This window comes from Malus domestica, chromosome 07, assembly GCF_042453785.1.
Source record: "Malus domestica chromosome 07, GDT2T_hap1".
Lineage (NCBI taxonomy): Eukaryota > Viridiplantae > Streptophyta > Magnoliopsida > Rosales > Rosaceae > Malus > Malus domestica.
The window spans coordinates 8,137,904-8,157,473 of record NC_091667.1 but is presented as its reverse complement, the minus strand read 5'-3'; the positions used below and the strand labels follow the sequence as shown (position 1 = coordinate 8,157,473).

At 37.3% G+C, this 19,570-nt stretch overlaps 2 protein-coding genes across 4 annotated transcripts; one reads left to right on the top strand and one right to left on the bottom strand.

The window, feature by feature from the left end:
* Positions 1-609: 609 nt before the first annotated feature.
* Positions 610-4,220, bottom strand: LOC103412679 (uric acid degradation bifunctional protein TTL). 2 transcript variants are annotated; one of them, XM_008351223.4, is made up of 5 exons: positions 3,867-4,220; positions 3,103-3,160; positions 2,780-2,881; positions 1,577-1,733; positions 610-1,379 (listed from the first exon to the last, which is right to left on the bottom strand). In XM_008351223.4, the coding sequence occupies exons 1-5, from the start codon at positions 4,091-4,093 to the stop codon at positions 919-921; spliced, it is 1,005 nt and encodes a 334-aa protein (XP_008349445.3). In that variant the 5' UTR covers positions 4,094-4,220; the 3' UTR covers positions 610-918. The 2 variants fall into 2 exon arrangements, with proteins under 2 accessions (XP_008349445.3, XP_008349449.3); XM_008351227.4 differs by having other exon boundaries at positions 610-1,376.
* A 1,189-nt stretch (positions 4,221-5,409) lies between these two features.
* On the top strand, positions 5,410-18,107 carry LOC103412694 (3-hydroxyisobutyryl-CoA hydrolase 1). 2 transcript variants are annotated; one of them, XM_029098206.2, is made up of 14 exons: positions 5,410-5,625; positions 5,908-5,988; positions 6,623-6,691; positions 7,908-7,971; positions 8,201-8,280; positions 8,419-8,502; positions 9,451-9,535; positions 9,711-9,796; positions 9,974-10,095; positions 10,587-10,647; positions 10,822-10,923; positions 11,447-11,548; positions 11,623-11,664; positions 17,713-18,107. In XM_029098206.2, exons 1-14 carry the CDS (start codon positions 5,584-5,586, stop codon positions 17,848-17,850), a joined length of 1,158 nt encoding a protein of 385 aa, XP_028954039.2. In that variant the 5' UTR covers positions 5,410-5,583; the 3' UTR covers positions 17,851-18,107. The 2 variants fall into 2 exon arrangements, with proteins under 2 accessions (XP_028954039.2, XP_070680682.1); XM_070824581.1 differs by lacking the exon at positions 17,713-18,107 and adding an exon at positions 11,894-12,285 and having other exon boundaries at positions 5,431-5,625.
* The last annotated feature ends 1,463 nt before the right edge of the window (positions 18,108-19,570 follow it).

Sequence of the window (19,570 nt, the reverse complement as noted above, 5' to 3'; positions counted from 1 at the left end):
AATACGAAGGCCCTAAGTATGGTACAAACAATTAAAGGGTGATTTCGAAATTTGATGATTCGATCGAATCAGGAAGTAATATTGTAGGATTTTAAAATAAGGGAGAATGTCAAAAGAGAATGTACAAATGGAAAGGTGACTAGCTTCCTCATCTTTTAAGCAATATTAGATACCGAGTAACTTGCCGATTTGGTCCCTTAATTATTACTCAAGTGAAACCAAGTAGCTAGACAATTCTTTCAGAAAAACAAGTCCTAGTTCATTAAAAACAGCCAAATTCCTTCTTATTGTAAATTCAAAGCTATTTTATCTAATTTCTCATCAAATTAAGTCACGTAACTTATACGAGACACTTTAAAGAATAGATTGGTAATTTTCAATGAGTTTAAAGACCTAATTTTCAGGGGAAAAAATAGTATAGAAGAACTTTGGAGGGTAAATTAACAGTTAAATTTGATGCCTATATGCAATGTTCAGGCCTTAAGGGTTCATGACAGAGACAGCAACAATATTACCCGCGTTGCCTATTTTGAAAACCACCCCAAAACATGTTGTGTAAAAGTCAACCGTAGCTAATCTAAGAAAGTAATCGAAATTTTGAGCAAGAGGTTCGAAATAACTGAACTTAGATCAAAAATAAAATATGAAAGATTGTACAGGCCTAGGCAAAGCCTTGACCCAGGGCTGAGCCCAGGGATGTGACTTTCCCACTGGGAAAGCTCACTCTTTTTATAACAAGGTGGCAAATGAGAAAGATTTGTTCCCATCCTACAAGGAAACTGCCATTCACATTATCTTTGTTCATATTTTCACCACTAACACATGGAGATCGATATTGCTTTCCGATATATTTAATACATAGTTCAATCTCAAGTAAAATTACAGACAATTTATTTATCGACTGAACTACACACACGTCTAGCTTCCACGGTATGTTGTGAATGAGAAAGGCGACAGCAGCAGAGGAACATGAAAATGTTCCAATTTCTGTGACTCTCTGATCTCAAACACGATAGAAACATAAGGGAAGAACCCGCCTGGGCAGAACTTACCTGTGTTAAAGTTTATCCTGTATATGCCTGGGTTCACTACATCAACGATGCTCATCAATTGACCACTTCGCCCATCATTATCTGTAGTCGAAGACCCTTGAAATACCCAACCACCTGCATTTGACTCACCAAACACTGGACGAGGTTGAACACCCTTCCACATTTCTAAACACACTTCAATTCCAGCACCTGGAGATCCTCGAGAAACATCCAAGACATGGGTTGTGATGGGTGGACGGGTTCGAGTTGGAGCTTGAGAAGTTTTTACTGATGAAGCTTCAGAAGCAGTAGCAGTTAGATGCCCTCCAATAATGCTCACACGATCTTCTAGGGTTCGTAAAATTAATAAAAAAAAATTAGAAATAGTAGGAAATGCAAAGGAAAGAGAAGTGACTTCCTCTGGAGAGAAGAGTCATCCATGAGTTATAAACATTGTCAGACAAGCAAAGCCCAGAGCTGCATAAGCATTAAGCGGACTAAAACTCACAATTTTGAGAAGGATCTGGAATAGAAATTTACAATACCTTCCGCTTTCTTTGCAACAATTGTAGGATTCTTGTTGCCTGTGGAAGTAACATTTTCTTTTGCTGCAAAGAGCTTCGCAAGGCGTAGCTCAGTTATTTTCATCTGCTCCTGAGCTGCAATCTCGAACTCAACTATTGGCCTGTTTGGATATCGTTTCTGCAAAGAGGAAAAGTACATTTATTAATTTGAGTAACAATTTATGCAGAATCTGTAGAGCATGGTCCTTGCAGAAGTGGTATCCTTCTCCTCACTCAACAGGCATCACAACATAAACATCAGCGGAAGTTCTGGTGAACATCTCATGTGGTCCATACATTTCCTTTATAAGCTGCAAGAAAAATATTTGCTTACACATAATAAAGATTAAGGACAATAACTACTTCTCTTCAAGCTTGGTCATTGTTTACTCAATCGCAAATGCTAATATAAGAACTATGTTAGTCAACGTATGCTTTAGGGCGACTTCTAAACTGCAGGCTATCTCCTGTCTTTTGTACACACTTTCTATGGAGTGGAACACATTCTTTATTTATTTCTTCATTGCCGGAAAACATTAAAATTTTGGCTTAAGCTCTTCATAGAGGCAAAACTGAGCTGGTTTACCCCACCATCCTGTGCTAAATTATTGGTTGCCAAACATTGTTTTCTGGGAAAAATAGCGAGGCTAAAGTCTTTAAAAGTATTTTTAATCGCTTTGGTTTTTTGGAGCGAATTGGTGGGAAAGGAATAATCGAATCTCCCAAGATAAAAATGGGGCGCAAGTGCCAATATAGAGGTCAGAGTGAGGTTTTAGCCATCTTTCTGGGCCTCAATAACTGGTAGAGACACTTATTATATTCCAACAAACTACTATTGTCCTTGATAGTTCATCTATAAGAGAGTGATTTTTGTAAATTATTGACTTTGATTGTTTGATTTATTAGTCTTTGTTTCCCATGAAAAATGTTAATTAAGCCAGAATATGCAAACCAAAAGTTATCGAGTAAACAAATTCGTTCTACATTGAGTTTAAAGAAACTTCTATTAATGAAAACGCTTAAACTGAAATTCTCAAAATGAAATAGTTTCAGTACGTTGAATCCATTGACTTAAACACTAGTATATCTCTGCAAGCTATTCTATAATGCTCATCAGGGTCACATATATAATCTTTTAACATTTGGAAATTTTAACAAAAACAGGGACTGAAAGTGAAAATCTACCTTCAACTCAGCAAGTATCCCATCAGAACTCTTTCCAGATGCACAAATAAGAAATACAAAACCAAACTTCTGCCTGTATTTAGCATTCCATTCAGCCAGTTCCTACAAAAGCCAGGTGGATAATATTTAAGTAAAAGAAAAAAACCCTGATCATAACTTTCACATAAACAAACAGAAATTGAAATATCAAACTATTTTTAATCGTTTCGCTTCTGCAAACTAAAACAGGATGAATTAGAGGGAAACCTTGAATATGTTTGGTTTCATTTGAAGGGGGAATTACGACTTCAAAGATATGCATAAAGTATCTGAAGCATACTAACCTGCAAGCTAGAACTAGTGGCAGTAGCTACAGCAGTTGCCTGCTCTCCCTTACTCCACCTACAAATGATTGCTTCATCTCTTACTTCAATATCATTGCATTTGCATATCTAAAAAGACTAATGGAGAAAGGAAGGCGATTAATTAGCATCAACTAGTCCACAAAGAACAAGGGCACTCCACTCGTATTTGTCGCTAATGTTTTTTGGACTCGGTAAGGAGCTAGTAAAACGTCAAGCGGTCCAGCAAAAGATTTAAACTTTAAAGGCCTTATCTTGATGGTAAATAACACTAAGCTCAAAAACCACAAGGCTTATTACTCAGCACTCAAATATTGAAGGCAACATATTTGTTTAGCACATTCAAACGTAAACTAAAGATAGAATAGCATTACAATTAACTGAATACGAAAAATTAATCAAGAATTAGAATCTAAATCGAGACGGGAAGGAAAAAAAAAAGCAAACCCATTGATGACATGAATCAACTCCATACGCCAATACCCAGGATGCTTTTTGATGAGCCAAAATCCAATTGGGCATCTTTTGGAAGATTCAAAATTTCCAATTTTTATTGTAATTAGGTTTAATTAAACACTAAAATTTACGCTAACAACAATCCATCTGATCATCGATGGTGTGCAAATTCAAGTAATTTAATTCAATTATGCCGATTTCCTTAATGGGTTGTCAAGATTTGAGTAAAAATTTGTGAATTATCAACCAAAACGGCAATTAAATAAGAAAAGTGAGATTAAGAACCGAACTGAGCAGAGGTGGAGTGAGAAGAAGGCGAAGGCGAGTTTCCGATCTGAGGATGAGCGGAGAACGATTGGAGCCAGCCATTGACATCGACCTTGTTGAACCAGATGTCTCTGGCGGCAGTCACAGCTTCGTCGAGAGATGAGAAAGGTGACGCCTCCGCCATTTCTTTGGCGAATTTGGTGCTTGCGCAGCAAGCTAAGAACTCCTCCTCCTCAAATTTCAATCCCATTTCTCCTTTTCTTCAAAAGATGAGAAATTGAAAACTCTCTCTGATACTACGAGACTGGGTTCTGGGCAGCACAACAAACAGTTGCGTTTGAATAGAAAATGGCTTACTTTTAGCTATATGCCAAAGTAATGGAGTAAATTTCACTTTAAACCCTGGACTTTATTTTGTTTCCACTTATGTCATGTACGTTACTTCATCTTTTCAATTTGGTTGAGATAAGCGTAAATTTTTTTTCTTCTTAACCAACCATGAGCTGGTGGCTCAGTAGTAAATGATGGATTGCGAGACTTCCTTCAAACTAAAAACTGAAGGTCTTGGGTTCGAAACCCGTTGCTGGTCAGGGAGAGGCTAAATGTGAGTCTTCTCGAGCCTAAAAAAGGGTGGATAACCGTGGCTTGCCATCAATTGTCCCATTTTAAGAAGAAAAATAGATAAGCGTAAATTGAATGACATGCAATTAGCAACCATAAAATTGAACTTTTTCAATGATTAGTCATGGTGAGAGTAGATTAATGAATTTTACCTCGAGTTGTAAATGAAAGGAGGCGTTGGAGAATAAACGAGGCTTCGGAAAAATTAAATGGGGCAATAACTAAAGAGGATTGTTATCGGCAATCGAAAAATCTCATTTTGCATTCTATACTTTCTATAATTAAAAAAAAATACATTTGTGCCTCCCCCTCTTTTGGGGCACACAAAGTATCCCACTTGAACCAATGAGTACGACATCCGTCATTAGCTCCATTCCACCACAACGCCGTTATCATTCAATTAAGGTTGTCACAAAAGGTCTTGGGCACAAGAAAACACCCCTACAGTATACATTAAGCAGCCGCCCTTTTGAGCGTTTAAGGCATTTCCATTGACATTCTTTGGTGTGCCCGAAACAAGTGTTGTTGTTGCAACCCACCAGCATAAGGAGCCCCGGATATCTTTTGTGACTGTCAGCACCGAGTCACATCATCCTGTTTTGGCCTCTTGACGTTTCTTCTTAAGCCCTCTCATACGACCTCAAAATTCTCATAATCGCAAGCAAATAGAAGGTGGCTAATTGAAATTCGTTTTTTTTCTTAACAAACGATATTCACTACGTTAAGGAATCTTACAAAGTGCTAGTAATAATGTGATTCAAATTCGTTTTTGCAGAAAATCAAATCGAAAACATTTCATTTACAAATAAAAAAAAAACTATTAAACCGTAATACTAAATGGCGAGGTGATAACATTTAAATTGCTCACACAATCCTAATCATTTCCGCTACGTAAGTTGAATACTAGAGGATGTTTAAAGTGGACTGGAGTCCGAGGCTGCTATGCCAAATCCAAATGGTTTGCGTCAGCACTCTAACTAGTGGACCCAACCAATTTTTGGACCGGTAAAAAGACCCAGCAATCTGTCCCGCCATATTCAGCTGAAACCAGTATCCAAAAGCTTCAGGCGTGCGCCTGTCTCGGTCGTTTCAGACTTTCAGTGCGTTTCCAGTACTACCATGGCTTCTTCTATTACCTCTATCCCGCGCGAAGGAGATTCGGTGAACCAATTTTCTATTCCATTCATACCCTTTACTATACATATATACATATATGTGTATCTGTATATATTTCTTCTGTTTTAATTCAATCCATATTATTTTCTGTTTGGCTACTGGGAAAATTAGGAATGGAGCATCGGACATCTTAAAATTTGTATTTCTAATGGTTAAATTCCAATTTTTGATTGTTTTCCTGAATTGGGGATTATGTGAGAAATTGGAATTTCAATTCTTGCCTAATATTTGTCTGAAGTCTTATGTTTTGTTCATGTTATCTGATAGGTTCTGGTACAGAAGAATTTGATTGCGAGGACATTGACATTGAACCGGCCTCGGCAGTTGAATGCCCTTAACTTTGATATGGTATCGCCCTATCATGTACATGTACTTTATTGCTTTTGTTGATAGTTTGAGAGCTTACTCTTTTTCCCGTTTTCATCTTGTGTCTATGTTTTACGATTTATATTTCGTGTCTGTATTATTTTTTATTTGTAACTCCACTTCTATAATTCAAGTTCTGAAATAGATTATACAATTTCAAGGATAAAATTTAAAAGAATGTATACCTCCTCAAACTATTTTTTCTAATTTTTATTTTTATTTTTTTAACAAACAAGAAGGTATATACTGTTTTAAGAATCATATCAGCCCTTGAAGGTCCCGAGAGGCATCATGTTGAAATCAAAGGTGGAAATGGTTATGGTACAAAAGTATAAGAGGAATGTGGTCTTTCCAAAGTACAAAAGTACGCAGAAATCAAGCAGTAATTCAAGAAATTTTTTGGTCTTCAGACATTCTTTATTCTGAATCTTTTGTTGCCTGCTTCATCTTTTAATCGACCGTTAGATGATTAAATTAATCTGCGTAAAGCTATGTCATGCTTTTTCATGCAGTGATATTATCTCCATGGCTACAAGGTGTGGTTAATATAGGTCTTGGTGAAACAAGAAAATAATGGTTCTCATTTCTAGTTTTTTTTTTTATTGTTTTTTGGTAGATTTCTCGTCTGTGGGAGCATTTTCTTGCCTTTGAGGATGATGCTAATGTCAAGTTGGTAATTGTCAAGGTACTCTTCTTCCATACTCTAGTTTTATGTATTATATTTAAACTTTCTCAATGAGAAACAAGAAAGAAGAATGTTGATGCACAAAATCAGTGAGGATTTTGGTACAACAGAAAGTGTTAAGTTTGTGACCTTGGCTAGATGACTCCGATCACTAGTGTGGATATGTATGTAAATGGATAGGGACAGGGAAGCAAACACAAGATGTACGTGGTTCACCCAGATTGGCTACGTCCACGGAGTAAAGGAGTTCTCATTAATTGTAAAGGGTTTACACAAGTATATAAGTTCAAGCTCTCCTTTAGTGAGTACTAATGAATGATTTAGTACAAATGACATTAGGAAATATTGCAGGAGAATAATCTCCTTTTATAGAAGAAAGTTTCTAGCTTTGTTTTGACATTGACATGTGTTGTGTTGTGATTGGCTTCTGATGTTAACACGTGTCGCGCTATGATTGGTTTCTGATGTCGACACGTGTCGCACTTTGATTGGCCTCCTGGTTGGAAGAAAACTCTTCTGGGTCATTGACGGTATAACGTTGACTGGTGCTCAGTAGTTTCAGGATTGGTCAAGTATGGTACAAACAAAGAATATTGTCTTAGAATGAATTACTAGCCATATGCAGTTGATCTTTAATTTGGGATATTTGATGTTTGTTAATGTCTAAGCATTTAAGTTATCACTCTTTTTCACAGACCTATGTTGTGTGCTTACATTTTCTTTTGAGTTTTGTATATAAATATTAGCACCAAAGTCTTTGGCTTGATGTTGTGAACCTACAATCCTGTTAAGATGTAAGCTTGTCTTTAGATTCTGTTCGATTTTCTCCAAGAAAGAGGATTTAAGTTTATTGGGAGTGCATGTTTCATACCACTTGCAGCCCCACTTAAAAATTCATCCTGATCATTTTGCTTATAAATGGTTGAGAGCATAGAAGTTTTACAGTCTCTTGGCTTTAAACCAATACCAACTTGGTATTCTTTTTCATTTTCGGCCGGTTTCAGTTTGCTTGCGTAGTGGCAATCCAAAAGGATGGGGATTTGACCTGAAAACATAATTTATTTTGGTGTATAATGTATCGTGATGGATAGAGGCTGTGCTTTTATCCACTAAAGCTTTGATTGAATTAATAATTGAATGATCATACTCCTGTATTCAGCAAGACAGTGAAAGTAAAACATTATGACATGTGTACGATCTGTTTATCTTTTTCTAGGGGAAAGGAAGAGCCTTTTGTGCTGGTGGAGATGTAGCGGCTGTGGTTCGTCAGATTAATGAAGGCACAACTGCTTTTTTTCATCTGTCTTTTCTTTTTCTATTTTTATTGAGCATATTTACTGATCATTAACATCACGTAATGAGCAATAGCTTCAGTTTAGGTGGACACCTAACTGTTATTAAATTTTCCATTTCCCGTTCTGCTTAGCTGTGTGAAAATGTTGAGTATCTATTTGTAAGATGCAGTAAATTAGTTTCAACCTGATATCACCCTGTTGCATTATAACTTAGGAAATTGGAGATTAGCTGCTTATTTTTTTCAAAAGGAGTATACCTTGAATTATTTGCTGGCAACATACAGTAAACCCCAGGTGACTCAGTTCCTTTGTTAAGTGCTGTTTTCATATTAATATTTATTCAGTTCTGGTATCAGAGGTATTATTTCTTAATCAATTTAGCTTTATTTAAAAAAATATGTTTTTCTTACTGTTAGCATGACATCATTGAAGGTTTCAATTCTGGACGGGATTGTCATGGGAGGTGGGGCTGGTGCTTCAATACATGGAAGATTCCGTGTTGCAACTGAGAATTCGGTATGTCTCACTTTATCTAAGGTCTGAAGTTAGGAGTAATTTCGGTATGTCTCCCAGACCCTGCGTAAAGCGGGAGCCTTGTGCACTGGGTACGACCTTTTTTTAATCTTTTTGTTTTCTCTATTTTCCCTCTTTGTTTTAAACTATGGGAAGTTAACTTCTCTTATGTTATCACAGTAGGATAAGACTGAATTACACGTGAAAATTCTGAGTGCACTATATGGAAAATTTCAATGCTCTATCTGTAAGCATTGCAGTTAATTGTCCATTGTGAGATGCTAGTTATTTTGTCACTTCAATATCTTGAAAATAATCTCATTACTTTTTGTTGCACATCAATAATAATTTTGTTGCTTTATATGGATCCAATGTTTCTGTGAATACATTGAAAATCTGTAAGTATGAGTTAACCCGATCAAGGAATGAAGACATAACCTTTCTAGGACTTAAAGAATATAAAACACGTTTCTGTTTCATGGCCAAAGTCCATGGGCTTTGAGATAATATAGTCTGTAAGGCGTATGCTGAAATTGTGTCAAAAAATATTGATGACATATATTGCACATATCAGAGATTAAAATGTAGCATTTCTTTATATTTATGGATGGCTAAGATTTTCTGAGCTAAATGGGGAACTTGTAAAGAACAAGCATGCAAGGAAGGTACATAAGTTCCCATTATAAAAGTGCTAAGGGGATGCATGAATTCCCAAGCTATGTGTATGATTTGAGATTATGGTTTGACCTTTGTATTGGGAAAGAAGAGGAAGGATCTGTTGTTTTCTACAAGTAAAAGCAAGAAATCTGCAGACTGTGTTATTTGTTGCATCGCTGTTGGTATCCCACCGAACAGTCCAGATCTTTTACTGCATTTGGGGAGGCAATTGCAAAGATATCTGTCTTTTTAGTAGCAACTTAATCCCTTGTATTTCTTATGAATCCTTTGCAGGTTTTTGCAATGCCAGAAACTGCTTTGGGACTTTTTCCGGATGTAGGTGCCTCTTATTACTTGTCCAGGCTTCCTGGATTCTTCGGTAATTCTGTAATGTCTCTGGTTTACATGTTTGTTTGACTTCAATAAATAATTTTTTTTTTCCTGTACTGTCTTTTGTATGAAGGGTAAAGTGGGAAGTATTGCATGTGCTCAATCTTATTTACTATCTTTGTTCTCAATTATTGATTGCCCCTTCTCCCCTATGTGCATTGCAGGAGAATATGTTGGTCTTACAGGTACCAGATTGGATGGTGCTGAAATGCTTGCTTGCAGCCTTGCAACACACTTTGTTCCATCAACGGTGTGTTATCTCTAATTATCGTCATATTTTATCTATTCCAATGGTCCTAATTGAAACTTAACTAGAAGAAGATGACCTGATTGGTTAAGGAGTTATGCTGGTTAAGAATCATAACAAGTAGCAGCATGTTATTCCTTCCGTTTGAAACTTGAGTGCTTGTGATTGGTTTATTGACAGAGATTGTCTTTGTTAGAAGAAGCTTTATACAAAGTTGATTCAAGTGATTTTGCCATTATTCAAGCAGTCGTAGATAAATACTCTCACAGTCCAGCTCTGAAGAAGAAAAGTGCGTACTACCGGTTAGTATTTCTGTTCCTTTTTCTTTAACTATTTTTTCTAGGATGTTTTTCTTTTCTTTTTTTTCTTTTAACCGACTGCAATTCTCATGCACAAGTCACTTTGAACTTTCCATTAATGGAATTCACTGTTCTGCGTGATCTTATTTTTCTTCCAATGGATTATCAAGTGGAACTCACAAGATTTTATAACCATTTGGATCACCACAGTGGAAGCATGAACACCATAAAACTTTGGACACCAACTACATTCCTCAGTATATTCGTTATTTTAATGGTTGAAGCACATCTAACAGTTACAATGTCTAAGTTGCTACACACTTAGAAGTTTCTATATGTAAAATTGGTCAAGTTTAACAAATCCGTTGCGTGGTCCAGAAATTGATGTGTCCATTAGTTCAGCTAGACCCATCATTTGTAGAACCGGTTATATATTCTCAAAAATGAAAACCTGGGAATATGTTTTTTGTAATTTTCAGCTGTTTTGAATACAGGATGGATGTTATAGACAAGTGCTTTTCTAGAAGAACTGTAGAAGAAATTGTATCTGCCCTTGTAAGTTGATTTGAATTTAAAATATTGGAAGGCTTGGTTTGATGTTCTCTGCGTTCTGGATCTTTGGAAAGTTTATTACTCTTTTGGCTTGGTAGTTAATTAGTTTATGTTTAGTGTTCAACTTGTAGATTAAGCATGTATACTTTACTTGACGACCTATGATTTGTATTAAAGGAGGATGAGGAGGCTCCAAACGGAGCGGATGCTTGGCTAACTTCAACAATTCATGCTTTAAAGAAGGCATCACCAATGAGTTTGAAGATTTCTTTGAGATCGGTAATTCTACTGCAGGCCTTAAAATTGCAGTTGGTTAATTGTAGCATATCAAAATTACTTATCATTAGTTTGTGTAGAACTGGTATGATACTAGATTGTTTTTTTACTCCTTATACAGGGCAAGAAAAAGATTGCTTGTTATGCACAGGGCAGATGGTATAGGGTTCCATAAGTATATTCTAAAAATATGAATTCCCTCTTCGTCCATAAATTGTTTGTATAACAAAACTAAAATTTGTTAAGCACCTTACATTGGACAAAGTTGAAGGTAGTAAAGTGGAATTCACTATAGTAAGGTGAAATAAAAAGTTATCGCTCACGTATGATGGTTCTGAAAGGCAAATATTTCTTTTTATTTTCTCTTAGCACAAAATGAGGCATTGTATACCACACAAATATCACCTAAAGCTTGGAATTGAAGTTTCATAATACGCTGAGGACAAACATTAAGACACTTTGCGTTGTATGAGATTGAATTGGAAATTTTTTGGGCTTGGTATTAATGTGTTCCTTTCGGCTTTAGATTAGAGAAGGAAGACTTCAGGGAGTTGGTCAGTGCCTTGTTCGTGAATATAGAATGGTTTCACATGTTGTGAAAGGAGAAGTCAGCAAGGACTTCAGAGAGGTTAGCTTGTTCAAATAGTGTATCCACATTGTTTTTGTTTTCTCGGGTGACTCAAGCCTTGCTTCTAATTGCAGGGTTGCAGAGCTTTATTGCTGGACAAGGATAAGAACCCAAAGGTAAATGACATTTTATTACTTTTCTCTGTTGAATAATTGGCCAAGTGCCAAATGGACAAATGTCCAAATGAACTTTCGGCTAAAAAAATATTATAAAGAAAAAGGTGGACAACCTTTCCTTGTTTTAGGGAAGAAAAATGGGAAAAGTTTTCTTTCTTTTTACCACCCGTGACTTATGGTTCTTAATAAGTGTTTTGGTTGCTTTTGTGTGTGGGGTGCATCCGAAAAGAGTGAAGGGAAAGAAGCAGAGAGCTCATTTTCGGTTTGGAGAAGAAAACAGAGAGAAGAAAGAGCTCCTTTTGCAGAGAGCAAGGGAGAGTTGCAGAGAGCCTAAAACAGAAGAAGAAGTTGTTGCTTCATTTGATTAGTAATCATCAACCAAAGTAATTGTTGTTGTAATAGCTTTGAGCTATATGTATAGAGAAGAAATTATTCATTATATTTTCTTCTCTATTTGTTTCTTTGGTGTGTGAGAACTATTGGGTGTATTGGGTTATTTGGGTTGTGAGATTGCCAACACTTTGTAAACTCCCATTTGGTTGATAGTGGATTATTGGGTGAGCTCCTACTGCTCCGAGGACGTACTCCAGTTACACTGACTGTGGAGGAACCTCGTTAAAATCTTGGTGTTATTTTCTATATTGTTCTTGCATTTTCATTTGATAAATTTCCTGTGGGTTAGATTGAGTTGGTTCCATAAGGTTTGGTGCTATCCTAGCACAACAATTGGTATCAGAGCACTAGTTGCTCTTGGGTACTGTCTAGTTGCCAAAGATGTCAGACGGGCAAGATGAGAATCCTTTTGGAAGCACCTCCGGGTTTGCAAGAACTACGGTGCAAAATGCAAAGTTCGAAGTGGAAAAGTTTGATGGCACAAACAACTTCGGGATGTGGCAATGTGAGGTCAAAGATGTGTTGGCTCAACAAGATCTACTTGCCGCTTTGGGAGAGAAGCCGGAAGCTATGTCGAAGTCGGAATGGGAGAAATTAAATTTGTGGGCTTACTCTTCAATTCGGTTGTGCCTTGCAAAAACTCAGAAGTATTTTGTGATGCGGGAGACGGTAGCAAGTGTGTTGTGGCAAAAATTGGAAGACAAGTATATGACGAAGAATGCAGAGAACCGGCTACACTTGAAGAAAAAGCTCTGCCGCTTCCAATACAAAGAAGGTACAAAAATGATTAGACACCTTGATGCTTTTAATAAGTTGATTGCCGACTTGTTAAATTTAGATGAGGATATTAAGGATGAAGATAAGGCCTTAATATTGTTGAATTCCTTGCCGGACTCTTATGAGCATTTTGTTACCACTATTATGCATGGTAAAGAAACTGTGAAATTTGAAGATGTGTCAAATGCCTTGATGAATTATGAAATGAGGCATAGAGATAAAAATCATGATAGTACCTCTGAAGCTTTATTTGTTAGAGGTAGATCATCGGAGAGGAGGTCATCTTCTAGCAGGAAAAAATCACAGTCTCGACCTAGAGGAAACTCTAAAGGTAGAAAACCTTTGGAAAGGGATGAATGTGCCTTTTGTCGTAATAAGGGCCATTGGAAGAAAGATTGTCCAAAATTGAAGACCAAAGGCAAAGAAAGTTCTGAAGCTAATGTTGCTGAGGTTGAAACAGATTTTTCTGATTTTGCTTTAACCACTTCCTCATCATTTGATTGTGCTACTAAGTGGGTGTTGGATACGGGTTGTACTCATCATATGACTCCTCACAAGGATTGGTTTTCAAGCTTGAAAGAGTTTGATGGTGGTGTTGTGTTCATGGGAGATGACAATCCTTGCACAACAAAAGGGATTGGTACAGTTCGTTTGAAGTTGCATGATGGCATGGTTAAAGAGTTGACAGGTGTTCGGTATGTACCGAATTTGAAGAAAAATCTTATTTCTTTGGGTACTTTGGAATCCAAGGGTTTCAGGTTTCATTCAGATGGACAGACATTGAAAGTTACTTATGGTGCACTTGTTGTGATGAAAGCTCCTAGATGTGGCCATTTGTATTTATTGCAGGGAAGCACTGTGACAGGTGAAGCATCTGTAGTCTCTGAAAATATGGGCACATCTGATTCAGATACTACTAGATTGTGGCATATGAGATTAGGCCATGCCGGTGAGAAAGCTCTACAAGGGCTTGTGAAACAAGGTCTTCTAAAAGGTGCCATGACTTGTAAGCTTGATTTCTGTGAGCATTGTGTCTTGGGGAAGCAAACTAGAGTGAAGTTTGGTACTGCTGTACATCAGACGAAGGGCATTCTTGATTATGTGCATTCGGATGTTTGGGGTCCTACAAAGACTCCATCTTTGAGTGGTAGACATTGGTTCGTGACCTTTGTTGATGATTATTCAAGAAGGTCTTGGGTCTACACTATGAAGCACAAGAGTGAGGTGTTAAGCATTTTCTTGGGTTGGAAGAAAATGGTTGAGAACCAGACTGGGAGAAAGATTAAGATTTTGAGATCTGATAATGGTGGTGAATACACATCTGATCCTTTCTTTAAAGTTTGCAAAGAGGAAGGAATTGTGAGACATTTCAGTGTTCGGGGAACTCCACAACAAAATGGAGTTGCAGAAAGATTGAATCGAACCTTGCTTGAGAAGGTTAGATGTATGTTGTCTCAGTCGGGTTTAAGCAAGTCATTTTGGGCAGAAGCAGTTAATTATGCATGTCACATCATCAACCGGTTACCCTCAGCTGCTATTCAGGGTAAGACACCAATGGAGGTATGGACTGGAAAATCTTCTTCTGATTATGACTATATCCGTATTTTTGGTTCACCTGCTTATTTTCATGTGACTGAAAATAAACTTGATCCTAGAGCCAAAAAGGCTATCTTTCTTGGTTTTAGTAGTGGTGTCAAAGGTTACAGGTTGTGGTGCCCAGAGATGAAAAAACTTGTAATCAGCAGAGATGTGACATTTGATGAAGAAAGTATGTTCAAAGACTCTGAGAAAAATGTGAAAGATGTCCAACAGGTGGAGCTTGAGAAAGTTGCCTCTGGTACTTCAAATCCTATTTCCGCTGATGTCGAAGCCACTACAAGTGAAGAAGTTGGAGACCATGAGGATGTTGAAGAAGTTGAACTTGAAGATTCTATTCAAGTTGAAGAGCAAGTTTCACCTCAAGAGTCTATTGCCAAGAACAGAGGAAAGAGACAAATTACCAAGCCAGCTCGGTATAGTGATTATGTTGCTTTTGCTCTTCCTATTATCACTGATGAGATTCCATCCAATTTTGAGGAAGCTATTGAGAGTGATGAGAAGAAAAGGTGGTGCAATGCCATGGGTGATGAGATGAATTCTCTCTTGAAGAACAAGACTTGGGAATTAGCTAAATTGCCTAAGGGCAAGAAAGCGATCGGTTGCAAATGGGTGTATGCCAAGAAGGAAGATGCTGATGAGAAAAGCAATGTGAGATTTAAAGCAAGATTAGTTGCTAAAGGGTATGCACAAAAGGAGGGCATTGACTACAATGAAATCTTTTCTCCGGTTGTGAAACACTCCTCAATTCGCATTATGTTAGCTCTTGTTGCACAGTATGATCTTGAGCTTGTGCAACTTGATGTGAAGACGGCTTTCCTACATGGTGATTTGTATGAAGAGATCTATATGTGTCAACCGGATGGGTATATAGTGAAAGGGAAGGAAAATTTGTTTTGCAAATTGAAGAAATCGCTTTATGGCTTGAAGCAATCTCCAAGGCAATGGTATTTGAGGTTTGATAAATTTATGAGAGGCCAAAATTATTCTAGAAGTCAATATGATCATTGTGTGTACTTCAAGAAGTTGCAAGATGGGTCTTTCATTTATTTATTGATATATGTTGATGATATGTTGATTGCCTCAAAGAATGTTGAAGAGATTGAGAAATTGAAGAAACAAATGAAGAACGAGTTCGAGATGAAGGATCTTGGTGAAGCGAAGAAGATCCTTGGCATGGAGATCACTAGAGATAGAGAGAAAGGTTTGGTCAGTTTGAATAAAAAACAATACCTTGAGAAGTTGATTCGGAAGTTTGGAGTTCATGATTCAACCAAACCGGTTAGTACCCCTTTGGCTCCTCATTTTAAATTGAGTTCTCTACAATGTCCTAAAAATGATAAAGAGAAGTTGCAAATGAAAAGTATACCATATGAAAATTTGGTTGGTAGTTTGATGTATGCAATGGTATGCTCTAGACCGGATATTGCTCATGCAGTTGGCATGGTGAGTCGATATATGCATAATCCAGGTAAAGAGCATTGGCAAGCAGCTAAGTGGATATTGAGGTATCTCCATGGTACTCGAGATGTTGGTTTATGCTTTGAGAGAGATGACTCTGGTATTGGTCATTTTGCAGTTGGTTATGTTGATTCAGATTATGCAGGTGATCTGGATGGAAGGAAGTCTACTACAGGCTATGTGTTTACTATGGCTAAAGGGCCAGTTTGTTGGAGGTCCATTTTGCAGTCGTCTGTTGCCTTGTCTACTACAGAGGCTGAATATATGGCAGTTGCTGAAGCTATAAAGGAGGCCATTTGGATACATGGGCTTATTAGAGATTTGGGGGTTGATCAGAAGCAGGTGGAGGTACATTGTGATAGTCAGAGTGCCATTTATTTGGCTAAGTATCAGGTTCATCATGCGAGGACCAAGCACATAGATGTGCGTTATCACTTTGTTCGTGAAATTGTTGGTGAAGGGGAAATCATTATCCAGAAGATTCCAACGAAAGACAACCCCGCTGATATGTTGACTAAGGTTGTTGGTGTAGCCAAGTTTGTTCACTGTTTGAACTTGGCTCACATTTTGCCTATATAAAGAAGGCGTTGAGCAGTAGGAGTTTTGAAGCATTTTGGCTTATCATGGCGTCTTTCGGAACTTGGCCAAGGTGGAGATTGTTGAATAATTGGCCAAGTGCCAAATGGACAAATGTCCAAATGAACTTTCGGCTAAAAAAATATTATAAAGAAAAAGGTGGACAACCTTTCCTTGTTTTAGGGAAGAAAAATGGGAAAAGTTTTCTTTCTTTTTACCACCCGTGACTTATGGTTCTTAATAAGTGTTTTGGTTGCTTTTGTGTGTGGGGTGCATCCGAAAAGAGTGAAGGGAAAGAAGCAGAGAGCTCATTTTCGGTTTGGAGAAGAAAACAGAGAGAAGAAAGAGCTCATTTTGCAGAGAGCAAGGGAGAGTTGCAGAGAGCCTAAAACAGAAGAAGAAGTTGTTGCTTCATTTGATTAGTAATCATCAACCAAAGTAATTGTTGTTGTAATAGCTTTGAGCTATATGTATAGAGAAGAAATTATTCATTATATTTTCTTCTCTATTTGTTTCTTTGGTGTGTGAGAACTATTGGGTGTATTGGGTTATTTGGGTTGTGAGATTGCCAACACTTTGTAAACTCCCATTTGGTTGATAGTGGATTATTGGGTGAGCTCCTACTGCTCCGAGGACGTACTCCAGTTACACTGACTGTGGAGGAACCTCGTTAAAATCTTGGTGTTATTTTCTATATTGTTCTTGCATTTTCATTTGATAAATTTCCTGTGGGTTAGATTGAGTTGGTTCCATAAGGTTTGGTGCTATCCTAGCACAACATTCTCTTGATAGATCATCTGCCCAAGTAATCAACATATACTGAAGGTGTATAATCATCTAATTATAATCAACAAAAGTATTTAAACATTCTAAATTGACTTATTTTCTGTTAACCTTTACTGGGAACCTAAAACATGAAACATTTAAATCTATGTACGACATTGATGGTTGTGCTACGACAAAGTGGCCCTTGTCTTAGAATGAGGGTATTCTTGCTTTTGCTCATCCTGACTTTTTCATGTTTGGACGCGAAGGCATTGAAACGCCTAATAAATTTTTGCTCTAATGCCAACAGGACAATTAATTTTGGGTGTAGAATCCCTGTTATGTGCTTACTCATCACACGCGCGCGCGCGCACACACACACACACATATCTGGCTGTGTATATATGTCTTTATCATACAAATATGTGTGTATTTTGCGCTTTAATTTTCTTTGGATTCTTCTCTTGGTTCTTCATGCAGTGGGAGCCTTCCAAATTGGAGCTCGTCACAAACCATATGGTCGAGCAATACTTCTCTAAGTTGGATGATGAAGGATGGGAAGAATTAAAGCTCCCTGCAAGATCAAATTTGCCTGCAACTGCCGTTGCCAAGCTTTGAGTACTCCACCGTTTCTACCTACTCAGACCTTGTAACTTGTCAAGGCCATTTAGTTTAAGTTCGCACTTCAGCAGGTACATATAAAAACACCGCCCAAGTTCATGGTAATAAAACCGAATGGCTCGGTAGTAGGCATTTCTTGTTTCAGCCAAATGATATAAATCTGTATACTCATGGTTAAAGCCTATGAACACAAAACTGCACAATGTAGGGAAATTTTATTTGGACCCAATAAACTTATTTCTACACCCATTAAATTTTTGTTAAATTTTATATTTCAATTATGCCCTAAAGAAAATATGGGTGTAGAAAGATATTATCAACTGGCGAAAAATCCAGCCACAATTGGCTACCGGAAATTGGAAAATGGATTGCCGGAGGGTGGAGAAGAACAGCAAAAATATAGTGGAGGGCGGTTGTGGTCTTCGACGACATCAAGAGAATGTGTCGCTAGAAAAGCTAATAAAATCTCATCATACCCTAATTTAGCTCGTTCATAACCTCCATGGCCAAGGTTGAAGGATCCAAGGATTGTGCGTGCGTCCCGAGCTTTTGGAGGAAAGGACAGGCATAGCAAGGTTTGCACCATAAGAGGGTTTCGAGATCGGCGGGTGAGGCTATCGGTACCCACTGCAATCCAATTGTATGATCTTCAAGAAAGGCTTGGTCTTAACCAGCCTAGCAAGGTTGTGGATTGGTTGCTTGATGACGACCATAATCAAGTCCGGTTGTTGCCAGGGTAGGTGGTTGGTGGGTTTATGTGTTTGTGTAATTTTTTCAAGTTTGTAAATTTTGTATTTGAGGGTAAAATGGTAAGTTTGTGGGACAAAATTTCTAAGTTGGGTGTGGAAAGAGGATTAATGGGTTTAAATAAAATTTCCCTACAATGTATCAAGCGAGGCATTCATTTGTCGATATTAATGTTCTTCTTTTATCATCTTTCTGCACGTTTGAATTTGGCAACTGAGATTGAACTTGCTGAGTATTGCAACCGGTAATGCTGATATGCATATTGTACTGGAATGCCTTTCAGTAGTTGAACACAAATGAACAACTTGTTGGTATCATAGTCTGGTTTCACCGTTCAACTACACAAAGAGAGAATATAAAACAGCAGTTCACTTCGTAGGAACTTTATAATTTTTGAGTGTCAATGCATTGGTTTAGACTTGTGTTTTCCATAAAGCCCGGTTGTTGCCTCCTTCTCTCTTTTATTATTTATACTACATATATTTACACCAAGAAGTGGAAGATAAATTTGTATCGAACTTATCACCCACAAAATTCAAACCTACAATATATATAAATTTATACCAAGTGAGGATATATCATTTTTATACCAATTGAGGAAGGAACATGAGGTACAAAGGTACAAACATGAATGCTCTTACCAAGTAAGCTACAAACTTCTCAAAAAGGTATAAAGTATTATTATTATTTTTTTTTCTAAATTTGTTTTCAACTGAACACTCAAATTCATTGGAAATCCCAAAGTCTAAAAACCGAAATTTGAAACTCAAATTTGGGTCTTAACTTCACCAGAGACTTATATTACTGTTTTAAAAATTCTCACTTAGTGCCACTTAGGAATTAAGTTGCTGGCCACCGCGTCGATTAATCCCTTAGCATTTGAAAATTAAGAAAGATCGCCTAGACTGCCTAGACTTAGACATACAATCAATAACTTTCATTTTGCATTTTTTTTTTCAATAAAATGTAA

Coding starts and splice junctions, on each gene's coding strand:
- LOC103412679 (XM_008351223.4), bottom strand. CDS start 4,093: ATGGGATTGAAATTTGAGGAGGAGGAGTTCTTAGCTTGCTGCGCAAGC. Junction 3,161..3,866: donor TCTCACTCCACCTCTGCTCA/GTTCGGTTCTTA, acceptor AATCATTTGTAG/GTGGAGTAAGGGAGAGCAGG. Junction 1,734..2,779: donor GGATACTTGCTGAGTTGAAG/GTAGATTTTCAC, acceptor TCCTCTTTGCAG/AAACGATATCCAAACAGGCC.
- LOC103412694 (XM_029098206.2), top strand. CDS start 5,584: ATGGCTTCTTCTATTACCTCTATCCCGCGCGAAGGAGATTCG. Junction 8,281..8,418: donor CAACATACAGTAAACCCCAG/GTGACTCAGTTC, acceptor ACATCATTGAAG/GTTTCAATTCTGGACGGGAT. Junction 11,665..17,712: donor ACAAGGATAAGAACCCAAAG/GTAAATGACATT, acceptor TTCTTCATGCAG/TGGGAGCCTTCCAAATTGGA.